At 49.2% G+C, this 19,845-nt stretch overlaps 1 protein-coding gene across 2 annotated transcripts; it reads left to right on the top strand.

The window, feature by feature from the left end:
• Window positions 1-612: 612 nt before the first annotated feature.
• AMZ1 (archaelysin family metallopeptidase 1) lies at window positions 613-17,313 on the top strand. Of its 2 annotated transcripts, none has more exons than XM_014610759.3 (7): window positions 613-689; window positions 7,037-7,370; window positions 8,148-8,315; window positions 9,155-9,283; window positions 9,668-9,831; window positions 10,980-11,156; window positions 15,031-17,313. In XM_014610759.3, exons 2-7 carry the CDS (start codon window positions 7,067-7,069, stop codon window positions 15,598-15,600), a joined length of 1,512 nt encoding a protein of 503 aa, XP_014466245.1. In that variant the 5' UTR covers window positions 613-689; window positions 7,037-7,066; the 3' UTR covers window positions 15,601-17,313. The 2 variants fall into 2 exon arrangements, with proteins under 2 accessions (XP_014466245.1, XP_019350228.1); XM_019494683.2 differs by lacking the exon at window positions 613-689 and adding an exon at window positions 4,482-5,407.
• Window positions 17,314-19,845: the final 2,532 nt, after the last annotated feature.

Below are 19,845 nucleotides of genomic sequence, written 5' to 3' on the forward strand. Positions count from 1 at the left end.
CTATGATCCCATCACTGAGCCCAAGGCTTTCAGGGGCTCAGCTTCCTAAAGGGACTTGTAGCTTCTCTGGGACTCACTTTCCCCCTGCCCTGCCTCAGTCCTTGATCCACAAACACAGCTTCCCTGCAGGCCTGGGAACGGAGGACGGTGCCTAGCCCGGTCACAGAGGGCCTGGGCACATTCTTGGAGGAAAGGGGCACGGGTCACTGTTGAGCACGGGGCCTCTGAATCAGACCTGAAACGCTTGGGAGAAGAACAGTGGAAAAAACCCAGTCACTCCCCTCTCTGCCCCCGGGGCCACACCAGAGGCTGGCACAACCCAGCCAGGGGCAGCACTCATGTTCTTCCAGGCGGTAGTCAAGGGTGCCCTGGTCTGGGTGCCGCGCCAAGGACCAGCGCTTTGCCCTCCGGCCTCAGTTGTCCCGCCTGGAGCATGGGGAGAAGCAGAGGGGGTGCGGGTCTGCGCACAGCGCTCCTCCGCCCGGGCAGCGCGCAGAGCCGGAGCGGCGGGCGGTCCCCGGGGAGGCGAGGGATGCTCCGGGCGGCGGCGGCGGCGGCGGCGCAGCGCAGCGAGACCCCTCCGCGCTCGGCTTGGCCCGCCCCAGCGCCGCCCCGCGCTCCTCCCGCTCTGCAGACACCGGCCCGGCCCGGCCCCGGCACCAGCCCGGCTGCAGCGGCGGCGGCTCCAGGTGAGTGCGGCCCGGCGGGCGGGGGCGCGGCGGGGGTGGGGGGCTGCGGGCAGGGGGCCGGCACTCGCCTGCGGGGCCTCAGTTGTCCCGTCCGGAGCATGGGGAGAAGCAGCCCCAGGCAGGTGCGGGGGTGCCGGGGCTTTGGGCTCGTGGGAGACGGAGTCTGGTCCAGAAACACAGGCTGCATAGATAGCTTCACCCCTCCGGCTTGTGCGGTCTCTCGCACACCTAGATATCTGTGCGCACACTTTGCAACCTTGCAGCATATATTATTTATTTTACACACACGTGTGCATGTGCACATTCACATACACACAGACACTTTGCAGCATCTATTGCACACATGCAGGGGCACACACCCATAGACACACTTTGCAACCTTGCAGCATATATATATTACACACACACACACACACACACACACACACACACACGCACGTACACATTCACATACACACACTTTGAAGCATTTTGCACACATGCATATGTACATGTACCCGTGTGTACACACACTTTGCAACTTGCAGCATGCTATATATATTACATGCAGCCATGCATATGTACTTGTACGCACACACACACACACACACACACACACACACTTTAGCTAGTCTAAAAGCTGGAAATGCACCCTGCTTTCTACTTGACTTCAGACTACCAAGCCTAACAAGGTGTCATTGCTCTAAATAGTGACTGAGCTCAAAGGAAGCTGCAAACATTTGCACAGAGGCTTGTGCCTTACAACTGCAGCATTGCTTTACTGGGCAGTTTCACTTCTTGAATCTATCTAGGCAGCTCCGAAAGTTCACTTTAGAAAGCATAAGGCCCCTGGAGAGGAGGTGAACAAAGGGCCTTGAGCTAGGAGTAGTGGCTTGAACTTGGGGCATCTCCAGAGAATTTTGTTGCGAGATGCTGCTTCTCTAGAGAGTGGTCAAACCCCTGCATCTCCTATAGCCATGTGGAAGAGACAAGGCAGCTGCATCCTCCCTGCATTTGCCAAAGTAGGCACAGAAAATAGCATCTATTAATGGCAAATTGTCCAGCTCTATGCAGCAGTGACAAACAAACAACTTTTCATTTAACCTACCTTCTGGAGAGATTCAGGACTTCATTAAGGTCTGCAAATCACACTGAGATGGTCAGAGGGCAGGTGCTTTAAAAGAACAGTATCTTCCATGTTTCAGGGGTGTAGGGTGTAGCGAGCGGTGTTGGTCTAAGGACATAGGCAGACCAATGTCTAATAAAAGATATCAGATTTACCCGAAGAACCGTGACTGCTTAAAAGAGCAAGCTATTGTTATAACAAGGCATGCATCATATAAAGCCTTTAGAAGAGAAGCATGAAATTAGGGAAATGGTTGTCCTGAATACATATTCATGTGAGGTTGAGCTTTGTCGGAATCCACCCTTTTCTGCTTTTCAGTACAGACAATATTAAAAAAAAATAATCAAAGGGGATTGGGTACCTTTGTGCTTTCAAACATGCCTCTAGCTACCCAATAACCTTAAAAACTAACCCCTAATCCTGCTAGCCTTTATTTCTGCAAGTCGTCTGACTGACTTCAGTCCAACTCGCTGCATAAGAATGATTCACCTGAGTAAGAGCTTGCAGGATTAGGCCTTCAGACAGTAATAAAGCCAACAGACCGATCACAGCTACAACCTGAAGGGTAAAATGCCTTACCCATAAGCGAATATATGTTTGCAAGTCCCTGGAGGTTTCTGCAGAGCTGGGAATGACTCGTGCCAGGGGGACTAAATGAAGCACGTTTCACAGTGACAAACATTTCTTGGAGGCGTTACAAATGATGATGAGCAGAATCAGGTGGCACTTGTGGTGACAGGACCTGCAGCTTTATGGCATGAAATGCACCCAGCCTGACCAACTGCTGCCTTGGACCTTACTTACCCAGTTGCTCCAGGGAACGGTGGCTTGTGTAGGTCTCCACACGCAGCAAGGTTCAGCCTATTTTCTCCTTCAGCAGAGATTGATCTCGCACGCTTGGAGGAAACAAGGTTAAAGGAATGTGAATTTGGTTTGCACAGGGGTTAAACATCCCGACATGCAAGCATCCTTCCCTTCCTCTCCCAGGTCTTGACTTTCTTCCACATCATGAGTTCAGCCTCTTAGTCAAGAAAAATCTTTCTTTAGTCTACATCAACAGACAAATTGAGAAAATTGCCCTCAGCCTTGCATCCCTGTTTATCCTGGTAACAAGAGGATGATCTGAAAGCAGCACTGCTTGCAGATCTGGGGAAGAGAGCTACTAACTGGCTAGGGCATTTCTCCATAATTAGCTAATGCTTGTTATGTGCACTCTGGGCTTTTCATTTAGGCTGACGGGCTATGAATTTTCTGCACTATGACTGCTTATTTACAGGACAGCATCTAATTCAAGCAATTAATCAGCTTTAACAAAGTCAGCTACGGTTCCTCAGATGCACACAGCGCCCAGTTTACTGTCCCTCTCTCTGAATATCTCAGAAAAGTTCAGAGGTGAAGAAACAGAATCCATATGCCTCCTTGAGGGTCTGACGCCCAGTTTGCATGAAAAAGGTTGCACGCAAAGACACACAGAATTTAAGATTGGCCGGTTAGAGACGACATCGCCCAGTTTAAGGCCAGGTTGTTTTTTTAAAGCACTGAACAATTCAGATGAGCATCTGCACACCCTTTTCTCCCCCTGGGACCAACACACCCTCTGCACACCCTGGGCGGCTCCTCTCCTCACCAAATTCCAGCGAACGTGGGCTGCGTTATGTCGGCAGTAATTATGCTATTGCTATCAGGCCAATGTCAATATAACTGAGAATAAGTGACACAACCGTGAAGTACAAAAAGAATAATTCATAAATAATTGTCAATTACAGGGAGTCATTTATAGGGAGCTGATTTACAAAGGGAATAATTTACGAGGAACCGAATCGCATGTAAAATCATTTATGTGGAGCTGTCAGGGAGGAGTGCATTGCCTGTATTCTGCTGTGTGATAAGGCGGCTCCGTTTTGAAGGGAGGATTTCTGGCGAAAAAGTTAAAAGCCGTCAGAATTCCCCAGTAAAAATAGTTGCAAAAGGTACTGTCTCAGCAATTCCTCAGCCAGACAGGACAGCGCAGACGGGGTCCCTAGAGCCCCAGTCCCAAAGGCTTTGTCCTTGAAGTCCTCTGCAGCTACCTTGGGCAGCGCAGGACCAATGCCAGTCTTGGAGTTGTGTGTGCTACCTTGTACACAGCGTGTGCTTGTGTGCGATGGAAAAGGTGAGGAAAACCTTTTTACAGGCTTCCAAATGCTGAATACATAAATCCACTGAAGGGCTGTGGGGGCACACTGGCATAGTACATCTTCACTGCACAAATCATTTCCTCCACGCACTAGAGTTTAGTGACCAGACTAGGGCTTTAAATCTCTTAATCTCTCCTGTAAGTTTTAGGAAACTTTGCAGTACTTCAGATCACGCTTGCTCTGCAGATGTTAGGGTTTGGGGAGTTTTGGGGAAGAGTGCAGGGAGGAGGTGCCCCCCTCCCCATACATATTGCCTTTTACCTTTCTGCAGTTTGCTGATGTTCACAGATGTCATAGATTTTTAGGGACAGAAGGGACCTCAATAGATCGAGTCCGACCCCCTGCCCTGGGCAGGAAAGAGCACTGGGGTCAGACAACCCCAGCCAGGTGCTTGTCCAGTCTCCTCTTAAAGACCTCCAATGTAGGTTGCTCCATGGGACCAGGTGGGAACATGGATGCAGTGATTGCTACTTTTATTATTCAGTTTTTTTCTTATTAAAAGAGCCTGCAGGAGTCCACAAACCACCGCCCCCCCATTGTGATATTACATCTGAAAGTTGTACTAAGGTTTCCTTGACACAAAAGCAAAGGATCACATAGCCCTTTTTGCACCACTTCAGTTAGTGAAAGAGCCTGTCCAGATATCAGAGCAGGCACAAAACACATCTCTTATAGTTAAGGTTGTAAACCAGCTTCTATTTTAAACTTAAGGTGCCCATGAGCCTTTCCTAGCCATTAATTTTCTCTAGTGAAGTGTTTTAGGAAAGCTTGCTAAATGGAAGCAATCATGGTGGTTTTACACAATGTAACAGGTTGTGGCCATTCTGCTATAGGCAAAAACATTGAATGCAGAAGAACTATACAGGAATCACACCAGGCAGACATGGGATAATGAGTGAACTCCTGCACTGGATCCCACAAGATGCTAAGTGCCTTCAGCCAATGCTAACCTCTCTGGAGCTGTGTGTGGTCAGCACAACACCCCTTTGAAAGTCCCTCAGTAGGAGGTTGATCCAGTTTGCTACAGCGGGCATTGTGCAGACTACCCACAGTACGGACAGTTTTGAGAAGCCATATATCTATCCCACAGCTGTAGGCCTGCTCGATATCCTGTACAGGAAGCTAGGTAGCTGCACTAGAGGGCTGTGCACACAGTAGTATTCACAGTTACACGCTACAACTCTTCTCTCTTGACACATTGATTAAAAAAAAAATAATTTTCAACAAAAAAACTTCCCCAACCTGCCCTTGACCCTGCCTCTAACAGTAGATTTACTTACCAGGGAAGTACTAATAAAAGGTAGTTTGTGTTTCTTAAAACCTTTCTTGCCAAGATTAGTTTCAACCAGGACCACAGCGAAGACGCTTTCTTAGACCCCCCCCGCATCTTTCAAAGGGCCGAACACTCCAGTCTCCTCTTGCCTGCCTTGGTGGGGGTGAGTATTCATGATCCCGTAGTGATTTTTACATTGCTGATAGTTTATACATGTAGGTGCTAAGTGTGACTAAGAAACTGGTGTTTGGATTATGGTTTTGTATGATTATTACAAAATTATTGAATGGGTGAAATCTTGGCTCCCGTGAAGCTAATGGCCAGATTCCCATCTACTGCAATAGGGCCAGGGTGTGCAAGGAAGTCAAACCGATCTTCTAGTTACCAGTCTGGACCAGGGTATGGCACAGCTCTCACTGTATCTGCTAACCCACAAATGTTTGCTTTGCTAATGTAGGTTGCTTGGGGCTTCTGTGGATAGTAACTGCAGAGTGGAAAGTGCCTCCATGTATATGCTTGGATTGCCATCTGTAAAGGGAGAGAAGCAAGGGTTCTTCTGACAGTATCGTTCATTGAATCAACTGTGTATTTGGGAGAGATGGTAGACAAGTCAGCCACAAAGGGCATGTCTACATGTCGCTCTGTGTCACAGTAGTGATGTGCTACGGTGATGTAGCAATCACGTGAGTCTACACTTCCTCGTAACGGCACGCTCCCCCATTTTAACACACTGCTGCAGTGAAGTCATGGCTAAAACAACCCGCGTGCTGCAGTACGGGCGGTTACTGCGTTGTGTTGTAGTACTTCCTTTTAAGTACTAAAGCACACCACAGTAACAACGTTGCCGTAGGGCAACATGTAGACATGCCTAAAGTGCCCTTCCTCAAGTCTGGGAAGGGAACAGGTACAGTAGAGACACAGGAAGAGCAAAGAAAAGTTCCCTCCTCTTCTTGAAGACTTGCATTGTGTTGTGTGTCAGATGACGGGGAGCTATTTAAAAACGGCCCTGCAAACCCAGGAGAAAGGCCCACATTTGTGCTGGATGGGCACAGTATTTGCATAGCACAGACTGGAGGCCTAATCCCATCTCAGCATGCGCTAGGCTCAGCATACACCCAGGCTGGAAGCCCTCTCTTTCTTTCCCCAGAGTCCCAAGCAGGGATCTTCAAGAGGAACCTATGTTGTAATGGTAGTCAAATGCCTAATCCCCGAGTCTGGGATTTTCCAAGTAAGGAACCTGGAGGTGCTATTCCCAGGACACAAACGGCATTTCCTTTCAGCTGGATGCTTTGATTTGCACTAGGTTTACCTTTTTGTATCAGCTCCAGGGCTCTTGATGCTAATCTAGGGTGGCACAAAGGTACTCAGGCATGATGAAGCTGGGCCATAAGTGCCTAGCTTGATGGGCAGATAAAACAAATGAACACAAGTCATTCACCACGTCCATTTGCTCATCTGAGCTGGCAGTCTGCCCCGGACCCAGGCTCTGAGGCTGCTCAGATCGTCTCCAGCAGATACTCCGAGTCAATACTGTCAAGAGCGGGGGTAGAAAGGTGCTAGGAGAAGCAGTTGGCAGTGCACAACATGTATTATTCATGTTACAAAACACAGGAACTAGGCTACCTGTTTTGAGCATCATCTGCTGGTACATCATCAACTAGTCCTGTAAACAGAGGAAAACGGCACTTTAGCCAGCAGCAGCCCAGACCGCAAACTTACCCAAGAGCAAACTGTTAAGGGTCGCAGGTGCCTCGCAGGTCTAAAAGACGGTGGTTGTATTCACTCTTTCTAGGCAGTATCACAGTCCCTGGGCCCATCTGCAATGCTGCAGTGCAGACATGCTCAGGAGTTCAGCTTTGGGCCCCGCGCTTTGAAGGATGCCCTCATCTCGACCAACCCTGCCCTGCAGGAGCTCTACACCAAAGCTTTCTCCAGTGCAGAGAAGCTGTTCCTCTCTGAAGCCTACAACCCCCAGAGGACGATCTTCTGCACCCTGCTCATCCGGACAGCCTTTGACTGGATCCTCAGCCACCCAGATGCCCCCGAGGACTTTGAAACCTTCTATCACTCTATGATGAGGAGGAAGCAGAGTTTCTATCGAAAGCACATCTACCTGCAGCCTATCGGTAAGGCAGGTGCCTGCACAAGGAGGGGAGAGGGGGAACATCTTTAAAGACATGTGGGGGTGATTTATAAATACCAACAACCTCCTTTTCAGCCTCTTATGAGCACAAGGCTGGGAGGGGCTCCCCAGGCCATCATGTGCAGCAACTACTTACTCAAAGGCACCTAAAACCCATCTGCTCCAAACTTTCAACTTACTACAAATCCTAAAAATCAGAAATGCCAAGAAGAGCCCACAACACGCTTCAGGTAGTAGTGGAGGTGAAGGCATGGCCAGCACCCTGCTACTGCCACGGCAGTGAAGTGACAGGTTACTTAACTCTTCCATCCAAGAGCAAAGTCTGCAAATGGCCAATGCCACAGCACGGCCCTTGTGTTCCCGTGATCAGATACTGGGATGCCAGGGCTGGCTTCCAGCTTTGATTCAAAGCCATGGGTCACTGACAACAACTGGAGGGAAGGGACACACTGGAGGCAGCACATAACCTGAGGGGTCCTGTCCCGTGTGTCCTCTGATATACTTACATTCAAATACTCACAGGACCCACAGCTGTAGGGCTAAGCTTTGAGAGGCCTGCCACAAAGAACCTGCACCTAAGATTACTAAGCAAGCACCCTCTCCTAGAGACCCATCTCTCGCCACCCCCAGGCAAACCTTGATAAGCAGCCAAAAATACAGCTCCACCCCTACCTCATTCCCATTAGCCCTAAAGAAGTCGCTTCAGATGTTTCAGCTTCTCTCTAGCTATAAGGTTTGACACTGGTGCTTTTGTTCTTAGATCTCACTGAAGGGTCTTCTGGGATCTCACTGCTAGATTCCCTTAGGAGCTGTGTTGAGTCTTTCTTCCTGGGCCTTCGGGTAAAGTGCCTTCCCTCCATTCCCATCTCGTCCATTCGCTGCTGCTACCGACAAAACCAGGACTCAGACAGGGTGCAGCTTCACACAGGTAAGAGCGTGGAGTGATCTGCCAGGCACACCAGCTCCTGGCCCACACCCGCTCCCTTGGGAAACATCCGAGTATTCATCTCCCTGCCCAAACAGGAGGAGGAAGGGAGTGAATAGGGAAAAATCCCGTTCCAGTGGAAAACGCAGAACTTTGGGGCTGGAAAGAACAATAGAAAAAATAGACAAGGCAGCAGTTCACATTATATTTTCCCCCTGTTTTTATTTGTCAGAGATATTTTATTTAAGTTTTGCAAGATAAAAGCTGCTCTGTCCTCCCTCAGGGAACAGAATACCTTTTGGCCCATGTTTCCCCATCTGTTACTGAAAGACAAACTAAACAGATGGCCTGGGCAGTGCGAATGGGGTGGGTATTTGTTAGCCTCACATTAGGAAGTGGGGTTCAAATGTCACTTTGGTCCCAAGCGAAATGGGCTTGTTGGTTGCCAAACTAGCAAAGCCATCCTGCTGCCTAGTACTGCAGGCAGTACTGGAGTCAGGCTGCTATCACAGGTCAGGGCTGAAATACTCACAAGGAAGTTCTCACAGCAGCAAGAACTAGTGCATCCTTTCTTTCATCTGCCTTGGCATTGAATTCACTCACTGGCCCAACAAGAATCCACTTCTTTGTCCCCAGAGCTCTCCTTTGGTTTCATTCTGTGTCGTAGCGTCATCTCCAGGAAAGCAAAGTCTGAAAAGTTCCCAGGGTAGAGGAGACAGACAACTGGGCAAGGAACTCGGCTAGCTTGGATTTTCATCCTTCCAAACCACAGTGGAAACTGGGACTCTTGCCTCGTCTTCCAGGCTGATTTGATATTTACCCTCCCTCTTCTGTTTATCCAGATGGGATCCTGAACTTCCTAAAGAATAACAAGCCCATGGATGCTCTCTGTGTCCTTGGACTCACACTCGTGGACCTGTACCCCTGTGAGACCTGGAGTTTCACTTTCAGCAAATTTCTGCCAGAACAAGGTGGGATTCACATTGTATACTCTTCCCACGTTGAGCACAAACAAGAAGGGTTTGTATAGTATAGTGGGACATATCCACTGGGAGACTAGAATAGCCAGGTCCTTCCCGGGATTGCTGTTCATCTCCACGTTGATAGGAAATAGGACTTCTCTGTTTAAAACATGGAAACTCAGGACTCCATGCTGCCAGCATCCTGCTGATGTGTACAGGGGAGGCTGACATGGTACAAGCCTTTTGGGATGTATGCTCCACCCCATCCAGTGCAGTGAGGTATACAGTCACTGGATTGTACTTAAGCAGCTTTCCCATTATGATGTCTATAGGTTAGAGGCAGCTGATAGTAGGCTAAGAGAACATCTCTTACTTATTTGCCTGTCTTCACAGAAGTGGGAGTCTGCAGCTTTGCCAGATTTTCTGGCGATTTCCCCCAGGCAGGCTGTAGCGCCTTAAATCCAGCCCTGCGGAGGGGAAAGTTGTGCGAGGTCACAGAGAAGACTGGAGACCGGACATTGCTGTTCAGCATGCTGGAGATGGTCCAGTGTTGCAAGGTGCGGTAAGCAGCCTACACAGACCCAAATGTCCTGCAGCAGGGGGGTTATGTTCCAGCAACCTACAGATCCTGCCTTCAAGTCTCAAGAAGCAGAAGTGAGACTGACCTAACCACTGCCAGTGAAAATGGAACAAAGTATTCGCGTTAACACATCATGCTCAGCACTTTGCGCCTTCCAATCCTGTTCAGCCATTCATTAATTCACCACAGGACCCCTGAGCAGAGTGAAGGGGTTTCATTTGTTTCACACACAGGACAGAGAGCAGCACCGGGAGGGTGCGAGACCTGCCTTTATCATCAAGTCTGGGTTTCTGCTCCCACTACCAGTCTCATGCTCAGGGCACTGTCTGGAGCGCTGCCTGTCAGGAACTGGGTGGGCAGGTGGGCGATCCCCTCTCTGTGCCCAACGCTGTCACTAGAGAGATCCCACCAGTCTAGGAAGCACTTGTCTCTAATCCATGACAGATGTAACCAGGTTCACAGGTGCATACAATTTTAATCCCAGCCCTACAGCATAGAGGAAGGGATTTGCCAGACCCACCTCCATGGACCCACCAAAAAAGTTTGCACATTTTCAGAACTCCTTGTAACCCAATCCTTCCGCCTGTACACACATCCTCTTGCTATTTCTCCCCAAACTCCCTTCTATAGGGCTTCTTACAGGGCTTGGCTCCTTCGCTGAGCAGCTGTTGCAGCTTCATACTTCTCTGCATTCCCTGCTGACTGCTCAGTCTTTCTTGCCCTGCAGTGCTTTGCCAGTCCCCACTGGATCTCTGATTGGGAGAGGAAGGCAGCTATATTGGGTGGCTGGAGCATTTGCAGGTGGCTATCTAGTGTTTCTGACCTATGACTGTGTGCCACCAAGAGCGCTCTCCCCCCCACAACCCAAGTTGCTTACAAAACCAATATCCAAACCCCCACTCTGTAGAGCAGAGAGTCTGCATGTTGGGATAGATTGGAAATCTGGGAACTAGGCTCACTCAGGGCCACTAGCAGAGCAGCCTGGAGGGAGCCTGTAGTTGAGCTGACACGGAGCTTGGATTCCTCTTTTCCCCCAGATGTGGAAAGGCAGAGAGAAGGGAGGTTGCGGTGGGGGCCGGAGCCTGGAATGACCCTTTTCTTCGACGATTTTTGCTTTCTTGGAAGGTCATGTGCCATGAGATCTGCCACCTGATTGGCCTGGGGAACTGCAGGTGGCTGCAGTGCGTCATGCAAGGCGCGCTGAGTTTGGACGAAGCACTTCTACGGCCCCTGGAGCCTTGTCCCATCTGCCTCAGGAAACTGCAGTATGTCGTGGGCTTCAAGCTCGTCGAGCGCTACCAGGTGAGAGACAGACTGCTACAGCTGCGTTTTGGGCACTGGGGTGAAGAAGGGAGTCCAGTAACTTGGTAGTCTATCCCTGAAGCAGCATCCTGTGAACATGTTATAGAAAGGACAGGCCTAAAAATACACACAGCTCAGCCCCAGGTGTCAGTGCGAGTTACCATGGGAGAGGGGGCACAACATGACAAACTGTGACTAATACTTTGCGCTTTGTAGACAGCCTCCAGAGCTGTGCACCAACACTAAGATGGTAACTGCTATCCCTATTTCACTAATGAGGAGGAGGAGGCAGAGCCAAGGTCAAAGATGTAGTCAGAATGTGAAAGCTCCTGGATCCAGTCCTCTGCTACAGGACTACATGATTTTGTCTCTCAAAGCAACCCCTCCTAGCACAACTACCTTTAGACATCACTCATAGGTCATTCCAGTATTAATGACTGCTAATGCTATCTGCCACTAGTGGCTAAACAGCTAGACTCAGTAGCGCCGAGAAGAACACACTGCAGTTCTTGCAAACCGCCCATCTTGGTTTTGATTCTGTTCTCTCCAAAGGACATGCATCATGCTCAGAGACCGAGTTTTCCAGAACTGCCCATTTTCAATTCCATGCATTGTGATTTCACCATGTCTGTAATTAGCTGTGCAATTTCAGGGGGATTTCTAGGTTCTTTTCCTTAGTTCTTGTTTGTTCAGTTTGGAAGGAAGACCTCTTTCATACAGAAAACAGTTTTCATTGCAAGTGGAGACAGAACACACTATACCTGGTTGTGTTGCTCATCACTGTGAGGAACAGCCCACCAGCCTTATCTTCTAGATCAACTGTCTGGGTCTAAAACTGAGAGATCCTCACACCCAGCAGCACTAGGCTCCAATTACTACAAGTCAAGGGGACAAGAGCTGCAATGCAGCTACTCCTTTTCAAGAAGAATCGCTCAATTAATGTTTCTATAAATGGCTTTCTTCAACACCTGTTTCACTGCAGTGAATATTGCGATTAGTTCAGCCTCCCCAATGCCACAGCAAAAGCAGCATCAAAGAGAAGAGACAACCCTCACCACCATGCATCATGATTGCCTCTAAGCCCATAAGAAAATAACTAGACTAGGTACAGGCTATGTATTATAGTTGTACTCATCTCTCTAAGAGGCTTAGGTACTGCCTTGATGCAGGCTGAATAAACATCTAGAACGCCTAGAAAGGCGGATGAAATAGGAGAGGGCAAAGAGTGTTTGGAAGCAAAATCTGATCAGAAAGCCAAGCTGCTGGCAAAACTCATTTTGAGAGGCCACAGCAAATCAGCGCCAGGCATCTGGAGTCAGCCTTACTTTTTGCTATTGGTTTTTCCAGTTGGAGAATAACCAACCTGCCTAAATCACATAATGGCTCAGGTCCTGAGTAATAGATCCGGGGAATACCAGGCACAAAGCTGCTCTCCCGCCTGGAGCAGACAATGCTGCCAAGGTTAATGACTGCAGCGCAGGTTACGGGCAGGGCACCCAGAGGAGGAAGATAATCTTTCTGTAAGAGGATGAACGCTGCAATTAATCTGAGCTGCCCTCATAACTCTGAGTTATTTAGACATCAGGCAATTAAGAGCCTCTTGTTCCAGGGTTTAGTTTATCTTGCAACTTAAAGCAAAAAAATCCACAGGCACATAATGCAATCTGTTCCACTTACAGCATTGGCATATCCTGCATCTCTGACCTTGATTTTGTTTGTAGTATTTTTCTTCAAGGCTGCAGTGAGGAGAGCAACTGGAAAGGGACCCGGGCTTGTCTTCTCAACAGCATTAGTTCCATTTAGTTTCTCAGTTTAGCCTAGCTTGATCTCTTACCCTGGAGATTTATTCTCCCTGCCCTTTGCAAATTGCTCTGTTCTACGTGACTGCATAGAGGAAATCCTCACTTATAACCATGTCAAACTGACCCAGGGATTTAACAGATGTGGGCAAGGGCAGGATCACCCTCTGCTACAACCCACTGGCCCCTAGTGTCAAATAGCAGGCTTTATGCCATGCTCAACAGTATATTTTGAGCAGGCGAGGTCCCTGCTGCTTCTCCACAACCATTCATTTCGCAGTAACAAGTGTGTGCACAGGCTCCCCTGTCTGGTTAAGCACAAAACACACAGCCAGATCTACCACCACAAGTAAAAGAAACCCTGCAGACAGAGAGACTGGAAAGGATTCTGCCCTATAACAGTGATCTTGGGGAGAGCTATCCCTCCACTAGACCTGGAAAAAAACAACCTTGTGTGTCTGGATGTCCTGGCCTCAGCTCACTTTTGCTTGGACTCGTGCTTCCCTCCAGTATTGTGGCTTGGGCCGGGCAGCAATTTTGGTTTCTTTGGAGTTTCATTAATGTGCTGGATTTTAAAGAGCCATTATAAAATCCCTAGCATAGCTGCAGCTCTCAGGCAGCCTCACTGTCATCAGTCCCTGCTCTGGCCCCTGCCACACTAGCTGATACGTGCGCCTGTGTATGGAGGAGGATAGGGCTGGCTTTAATCATACAAGGCACCGCATCAAGGCAGGGAGGGAAGTCTTTCTTTCTGGCCAAGAAAAATAGCAAGGGATCTCAGCTGTTCAGATACAGCTGAGCTCAAAGGGACCATTTTTTCCCTGTACAAAACTCTTCTCCAAGGCTTTGCTTTCAGACTGAAACGGGAAACATGGCAGCCTTCTCCCAAACACTCAGCTCAGTCTCTTTATATCACTGGCCTGCAGGAAGGAGACAACAGGGGGAGGGAAGAGCAGGAGGAAAGGAAAACTTTGGGGGAAAAGCAGCTCTGCAAATTGCCTGCAGGGCTCGGAGGCTTAGCCGGAGCGCGGCACTGGTGCCCTCTGCTGGAACAAGCCCGGCACAAATCCTGCCAGGGGAGCACAATGCAGTCCCACCCCGAGCCCGCGTTAGGGGCTGCGCTGTGTGCTTGTATATCCCGGCTGTCTCCACTGGGTGTCCGTGACCAATTGTACAACCTTGCAAAGACACCAGCTGTGGAGTAACAGGAAATGTAGATAAAAGGCACTGGTATGTAAGAAGGTGGGCACAGGGGTGTAGAAAGCTGAGCAAAGGAGCACCCCGCACATAGCAATGCACCACTTAAGGAGACTGTTAGCAAGTGGTGACTGTCAGTTGCTACTCTTCATTCCCAGCCGCCTAAGGAATCAGCGTGCCAGGAGCAATTCGTTGTTTGCCACGTTGTTTGCAGCATTTAAATATTTAAACAGGGAATCATCTCGGGCATTTCGCTTTCCATGGCTTCTTTCCTGGAGCCCAGCTTTTCCTCATGCATATTCCAGCGTGAGAGATGAGGAACAAAACTGCATGTTAAAACAGGATTTAATAGGCTGCTGAAATGAGATTCTTCACACTGTCTCAGGAGCATTTAATATTCATATTGCTTCCTCTAGAGGGGCACGGGTTGGTTTGTTGCTTTTACCCTGATTAAAGGCCTGCAGAGGTGAGCAGACGAGCACACGGCTAGGCCTCTGCCGGCTGCTGCTCAGGAGTGGTCCAGCCCTGGCCGCCTCTTTTAACCATCAGGGCAGGGGCCTTACAGGCTGTCAAGGTGCAGATACATCTTTCACACCCAGTCCCTCCCAAATAGGAGTTCAGTTTGCAGCTCTGCTCTTCTCTCTCTCCGCTGCATCACCAGGACTGTTAAGGGTGCTTCTAGCTGTAGGCACCTGCCTTGTACTATCTGAAAAGGGAGTCTCTTTTCAGAGATGAAGTGTTCGGTACTTCCTGAAAGCCCGAGCCCTTTGGGTCTCAATCCTGAATGAGCCCTTTGAATATCCCAGCCCCCTGGTGTTTGCCGTTGTGCCAAGTTCTTTCTCATTCTCCAAAATGAAACCTTTCTCCTGTCTCCACAGAAACTGTATGCTTGGACACAAACTGTACTGTCAGCCTGGGCCACTCAGGAGCCAACAGACCTGTCAGCCTCCGAGGACCTCCTGCCATTCAGCTCGGACTCAGGGATGTGCTGCGAGAATGACTCCGAAGCGGTCACTTCCCTGTCCGAGCCCCTAACCCCGGACACATGCAGCCAGGCCCTCTCCATTGGGCAGGAGCTGGAGCACGATGAGCAGTCGTGTTCTCTGGCTGACACGCACAGCGAGCAGGAGCTGGACGGCACCACCAAGACCACAGACATCATCAAGGAATACGAGCTGTGGCTGGAAATGTGCATTGCTGCCTTGGAGAGGAATGTTTCTGAGGAGGAACTGGCCCAGGTGGACCAAGCTGTGGATGCCCTTGCCAGGTGGGAAATGTTTACAGGGCAACTTCCCACCATGAAGAAGGACTTGCCCTTCACCAGGGACAGCGTAGGGTTGAGGAAAGTCCTTGGAGACAAGTTCTCGTCCTTGCGGAGGAAGTTGAGCTCCAGAAGACTGCCGAAGGGGGAATCCTCTCCTCATCACTGGAGATGGGAGGAAAATTAGCTGGGGCCTGACTTGTATGTGCCCATCTCTCTGTCCTTCTGGCTGGGAAAAGGCAGCCTGACTCCTCCGTTGCCTTTGATTTAAGTTTTGTTTTGTTTTGTTATTACCCTGCATCAGATCTTTCCCACCAGAAGTTACATCTCACCAGAATGAAGTGTTTCTTTTTCCCCCAATGTGGAGTTCAGTCAGTCTGTCTATCTCCATCTCTAAGAGCTTGTCTGTATGAGAGAGTAGCACTGGCTTAATGTAAAGTGTCAATCCAAACCTATGACAGGTCCCATGTGGATGCTCCTACTTCAGTCTGCCTTAAGGTGGCTTGGAACAGGTTTAAGTTAAAACCAGCTTAAAATACATTCATGTAAAGGTTTACACCAGTTGAGGGGAAAAAAAGGAGCAAGTTAAGCCAATGCAAAACTCCAGTGTAAGGAAAGCGCCAATCTACTTACTAAAAGCTTGAGCCATACAAACATGGCCATGATTTTTCATCTCATGTAATGCCAAGTGTCCATTTCCAGCCAGATCTCTGATCCAGAGGTTGTAGGAGCAGAGCTGAGGCTTTCTAACCACAGACCCATAGAGTCCAGGTAGACAGCAGCAAGCAAGGTCTGGGAAGTCAGATGGTAATGGGCACTGGGTACAGCAATAAGTAAAAACCACCACTGATTATCCATCACAAACAATGGCTTTATGTTGGCTGCCACTTGGATGACACACAGGGGATCTCTAGGAGCCAGTACAGCCAAGATTGTAGCCATGAGCTGTAACAACTTCAACTTTTATCCTCTGAGCATTGGCACAGAGAGGAATTCCTGACACAGTCACTGGTTACATTTGCTTGCAGGGACTTTGCTTGCAGCAGCTGACACGTCAGCTCCTTCCCCTCTGGCCAAGGTCCCCAAGTCCGGTCTGAGTGCATTTACTGATAGGAAAACACTGCAGAACCTGCCTTTCAGTTGATAGCAACTCTCCAGCTATTTATAGCTGGCTGCTCATGAGGCTGACAGTTTTTCAAGCCTCGTAATAGCAGGGGCTGGCCCTCTCCATCATGGTTTCCTTCTGAATTCTGGCACTGATAATGCAGTCATCAACTTACTCTTGGTGGCCAGACTTAGTAATTTTAGATCCAAAACATCTATTTAGTTTCCCGCTGCCCAAGACAAGCAAGCAGGTCAAACTGAGTCGCGAGACTCCCCCCTTCCCCCAGCTGAAATGTTGGGCTTTAATAAGGGCACCGAAATACAGGCCCCAGCTTTCTCCATGCAGCTGAAAACTGCAAAAACCAAGGATTGCACTTTGTGGAAGAGGGCAGTGAGACAGCTTGCTCATGCAGGTGACTGGAGAAGCCGGGGTGGCTTTTCCAAGACAAGCTTGATCAAGGGCAGATGTCTAACGAACAAATTAAAGCCAGCACGGTTCATAGAAAGAGGAAAAGGGGGCCGACTTCTACAAGACTAATGATGTCAATGACTGGAAACGTTCCCGCCCTCTCCCCTCCCACAGCCCCTACATCTGGAATCCATGTTAGGGGAAAGCAGCTGCAGCCGCCCCCTGCCGGCTCTGTAAACCCGAATCGCTGGTTCACAATTGCTTTTCATCTCTCAGCTTTTTCAGATCTACTGAAGCTTTTGAACAAATCCTACATGGACGATAAACCTAGTTGCTGTCCGCATCCTGTTCTCACCCTTTAAAACACTGTTACTATTTTAAACAGGAGCCGACTGGTTGTCCAGCCTGTTCATTCTTGCTTGCTCCTACAGTGAAGTCATAGGGCTAAATGTAAGGCAGTTCCCAGAAAGATCATGAACTCGAGATGATGGCATTAGTGTAGAACCAAAAAGGAAGAGGGAGGTGGCAGCCCTCAGCTGTGATTAAATTGCAGAGGGAACACAGGAGAGGGGTGGCTAGCTAAAGCAGAGATGTGCTTTTAAACATCTGATTGACATGGAAGTCTCCCTTGCAGGAAGTGACAGAGGAAATGCAGGGCTATTCCCACTCACTACTTTGAAGCCAAACATTAAAAGGGGGGGGGGAGAAATGCGGCTGTAGCCGATTTAGCTTATATATAGCTTTTTGTTAGACATTTATACCATAAAAGCAGACACTTCCTTTGAATAGCTCAGCTCCCCAACTCCTGACATGCTTGCAACATTATAATCGATAGTCACCCACTTACCAGTTCAGAGTCTAGGGCCAGTCCAGAAAAGGACAGAGGCTGCACTGGAACTTGGAGCTTCGCATACCTGGGTAGGATCCAGGATGCAACAGCACTTCAGGGACGGAAATATAAAAGGATGACCACTCTTCTAAGCTCTCAGACAGCTGTGAGATAGTCTCTACAATCCTGGTGTGCAGGTTTCTTGTGCATCAGGCTACACTTAGCACCTGCAGAGAGGTTTCCAACAAAGTCCTCTTTAATCAGGCCACGCAGTTTTTCATCCCCAGTCAGATAAGTGGCCAGTTAATATTAGATACTACATGAATTGTGAAGCAGCTTAACCAAATACTGCACAGCCCAGGTCTGGCTCATGGAAGCAGGATGTACAGGTGACCAGAGCCAGCAGCCACCAAGTCCTGCTCAAGGTAGGTGATGGGCATGAAAGAGGCAGAACAAATGACATCCAGTTTAGTACATTGTCAGTATATTGTTGTCCATGGTAACAATTGGGAAACATTCACACAGGAGAAAAGTGCCTGGCCAAAGGTTTTGTAGATAGTGTCAGACACAGAATCAGGACAGATACCATTCCCACCTCTCCGCATGTACCCAAGCTCTGGAGGGGAGGGGTGCCACTGCTGGAAGAGCAAACCTGACAATTCTCTGAGGGAAATAAGCAATTATCAACATCAGATGAAGGTGTCCCTGTAAAGAGTTAGTCTTCCCTTTTAAACAGCACCCACTGCGGTTAAGATTTGATTAACCTTGCTGCGAGACACTGCAGTAGAGTTCACCAATAAAAGCACCGGCTACAGTGATTAGCTGCAAATAGGCAGGGCACAAGAAGCAGTCTTCGGGTTTGTTTTTAGAAGGTTAATTTGAAGGACCCATAAATCAGTGCAAAGTAGCTTAATACTCACCACAGGCTGTCAGCCAAGAGCAGTCACAAGCCCTGGTGAAGCCATGGACTGCTACATGAGGTAACGCACACAGCTACATCGTCCGCACATACTGCACTGCAGCACCTAGGCTTCCTGTACTAGACAGTACTTCACCCCCACTTGGGGAGCCTTTGGTGCAGGATGTACACTGCAGAGCTGCACCAGCAGAATCAGTGGTAACTAATGACTGAGAACGCTCCAGGTCATTCAGCTCCTCGGCATCTCTCTCAAGGAAAGCAGTCAGTAAGCTGGGGTGGCCTGCAATCCCCAGGAGATGAGCTGTGGTGGCGTGGGACAGGGGGTGGGGGGGACGGGACAGCGGTACAGGGTTCAGACACAGCTATGTGAAGCACTGGCAGGAGGGCAGCAGTGTCCTCAGCTGCATCAAAGCAGAACTTTGTTTCTTTGGGTGTCAGCAGCTCCCTTGCCTGCTGTCTAGCTCCTAATCACTGCACAGGAGACCTACGCAGCCAAGAAGGAAACAACAAACGTTTAAAAGGATATAAGTAACAAGGTAGAATTTTACCCCTTGCAATAGCACAGCTCCACTCGTCAACTGTGTGTGAGCTTGGGGGCAAGACCCGATGTTTGGAGCCAGTCGTGCCCAGTCAGGAGCAAGGCCGCACGCACTATGAAGCATGCTCGTGGCATAGTCTGCAGGCCACTGCTCCAGGTCTGCCCCGAGAAGGGGCCCTCTTGCCTCTCCCCAAGGATCAGGAGGCATCCAGATACAGACAGTCTGAATGGGGCTGTGAATTCCAGCTCCTAACAGGACGTCTGGCTGACAACCCCTCTCTGCCACCCTTGAAAGCCAGCGCGCCCATCTTCTCAGCAGGCACAGAGTGAAGGGGATGTCTTGCCTTCCTGACTAAGGAGAGACTGACAATAAATGGCGATTGGATTACCAACCCATTTCTTTCATGGGAGCAATGCTAGGGAAACTCCCAACAGCAAACGCAGGCAAGGAAAACAGGTAAGATAGCGGGTGCTTTTAGTGCACCCAGAAGCTGAATGGAGAGAAGAATACCACACCACTGTTCTGGATTTGCACAGTCATTAGTCCACTTGCATCACATCCAAGGGGCCTCACTCAACTTTGCACAGGTGGGACCCAAAATCTAGCCTCCTCAAGAGTGCTGTACAACTAAA

The sequence above is a fragment of the Alligator mississippiensis genome, chromosome 13, assembly GCF_030867095.1.
Source record: "Alligator mississippiensis isolate rAllMis1 chromosome 13, rAllMis1, whole genome shotgun sequence".
Classification (NCBI taxonomy): domain Eukaryota; kingdom Metazoa; phylum Chordata; order Crocodylia; family Alligatoridae; genus Alligator; species Alligator mississippiensis.

Coding starts and splice junctions, on each gene's coding strand:
- AMZ1 (XM_014610759.3), top strand. CDS start 7,067: ATGCTGCAGTGCAGACATGCTCAGGAGTTCAGCTTTGGGCCCCGCGCT. Junction 9,284..9,667: donor CAAATTTCTGCCAGAACAAG/GTGGGATTCACA, acceptor CTGTCTTCACAG/AAGTGGGAGTCTGCAGCTTT. Junction 11,157..15,030: donor AGCTCGTCGAGCGCTACCAG/GTGAGAGACAGA, acceptor CTGTCTCCACAG/AAACTGTATGCTTGGACACA.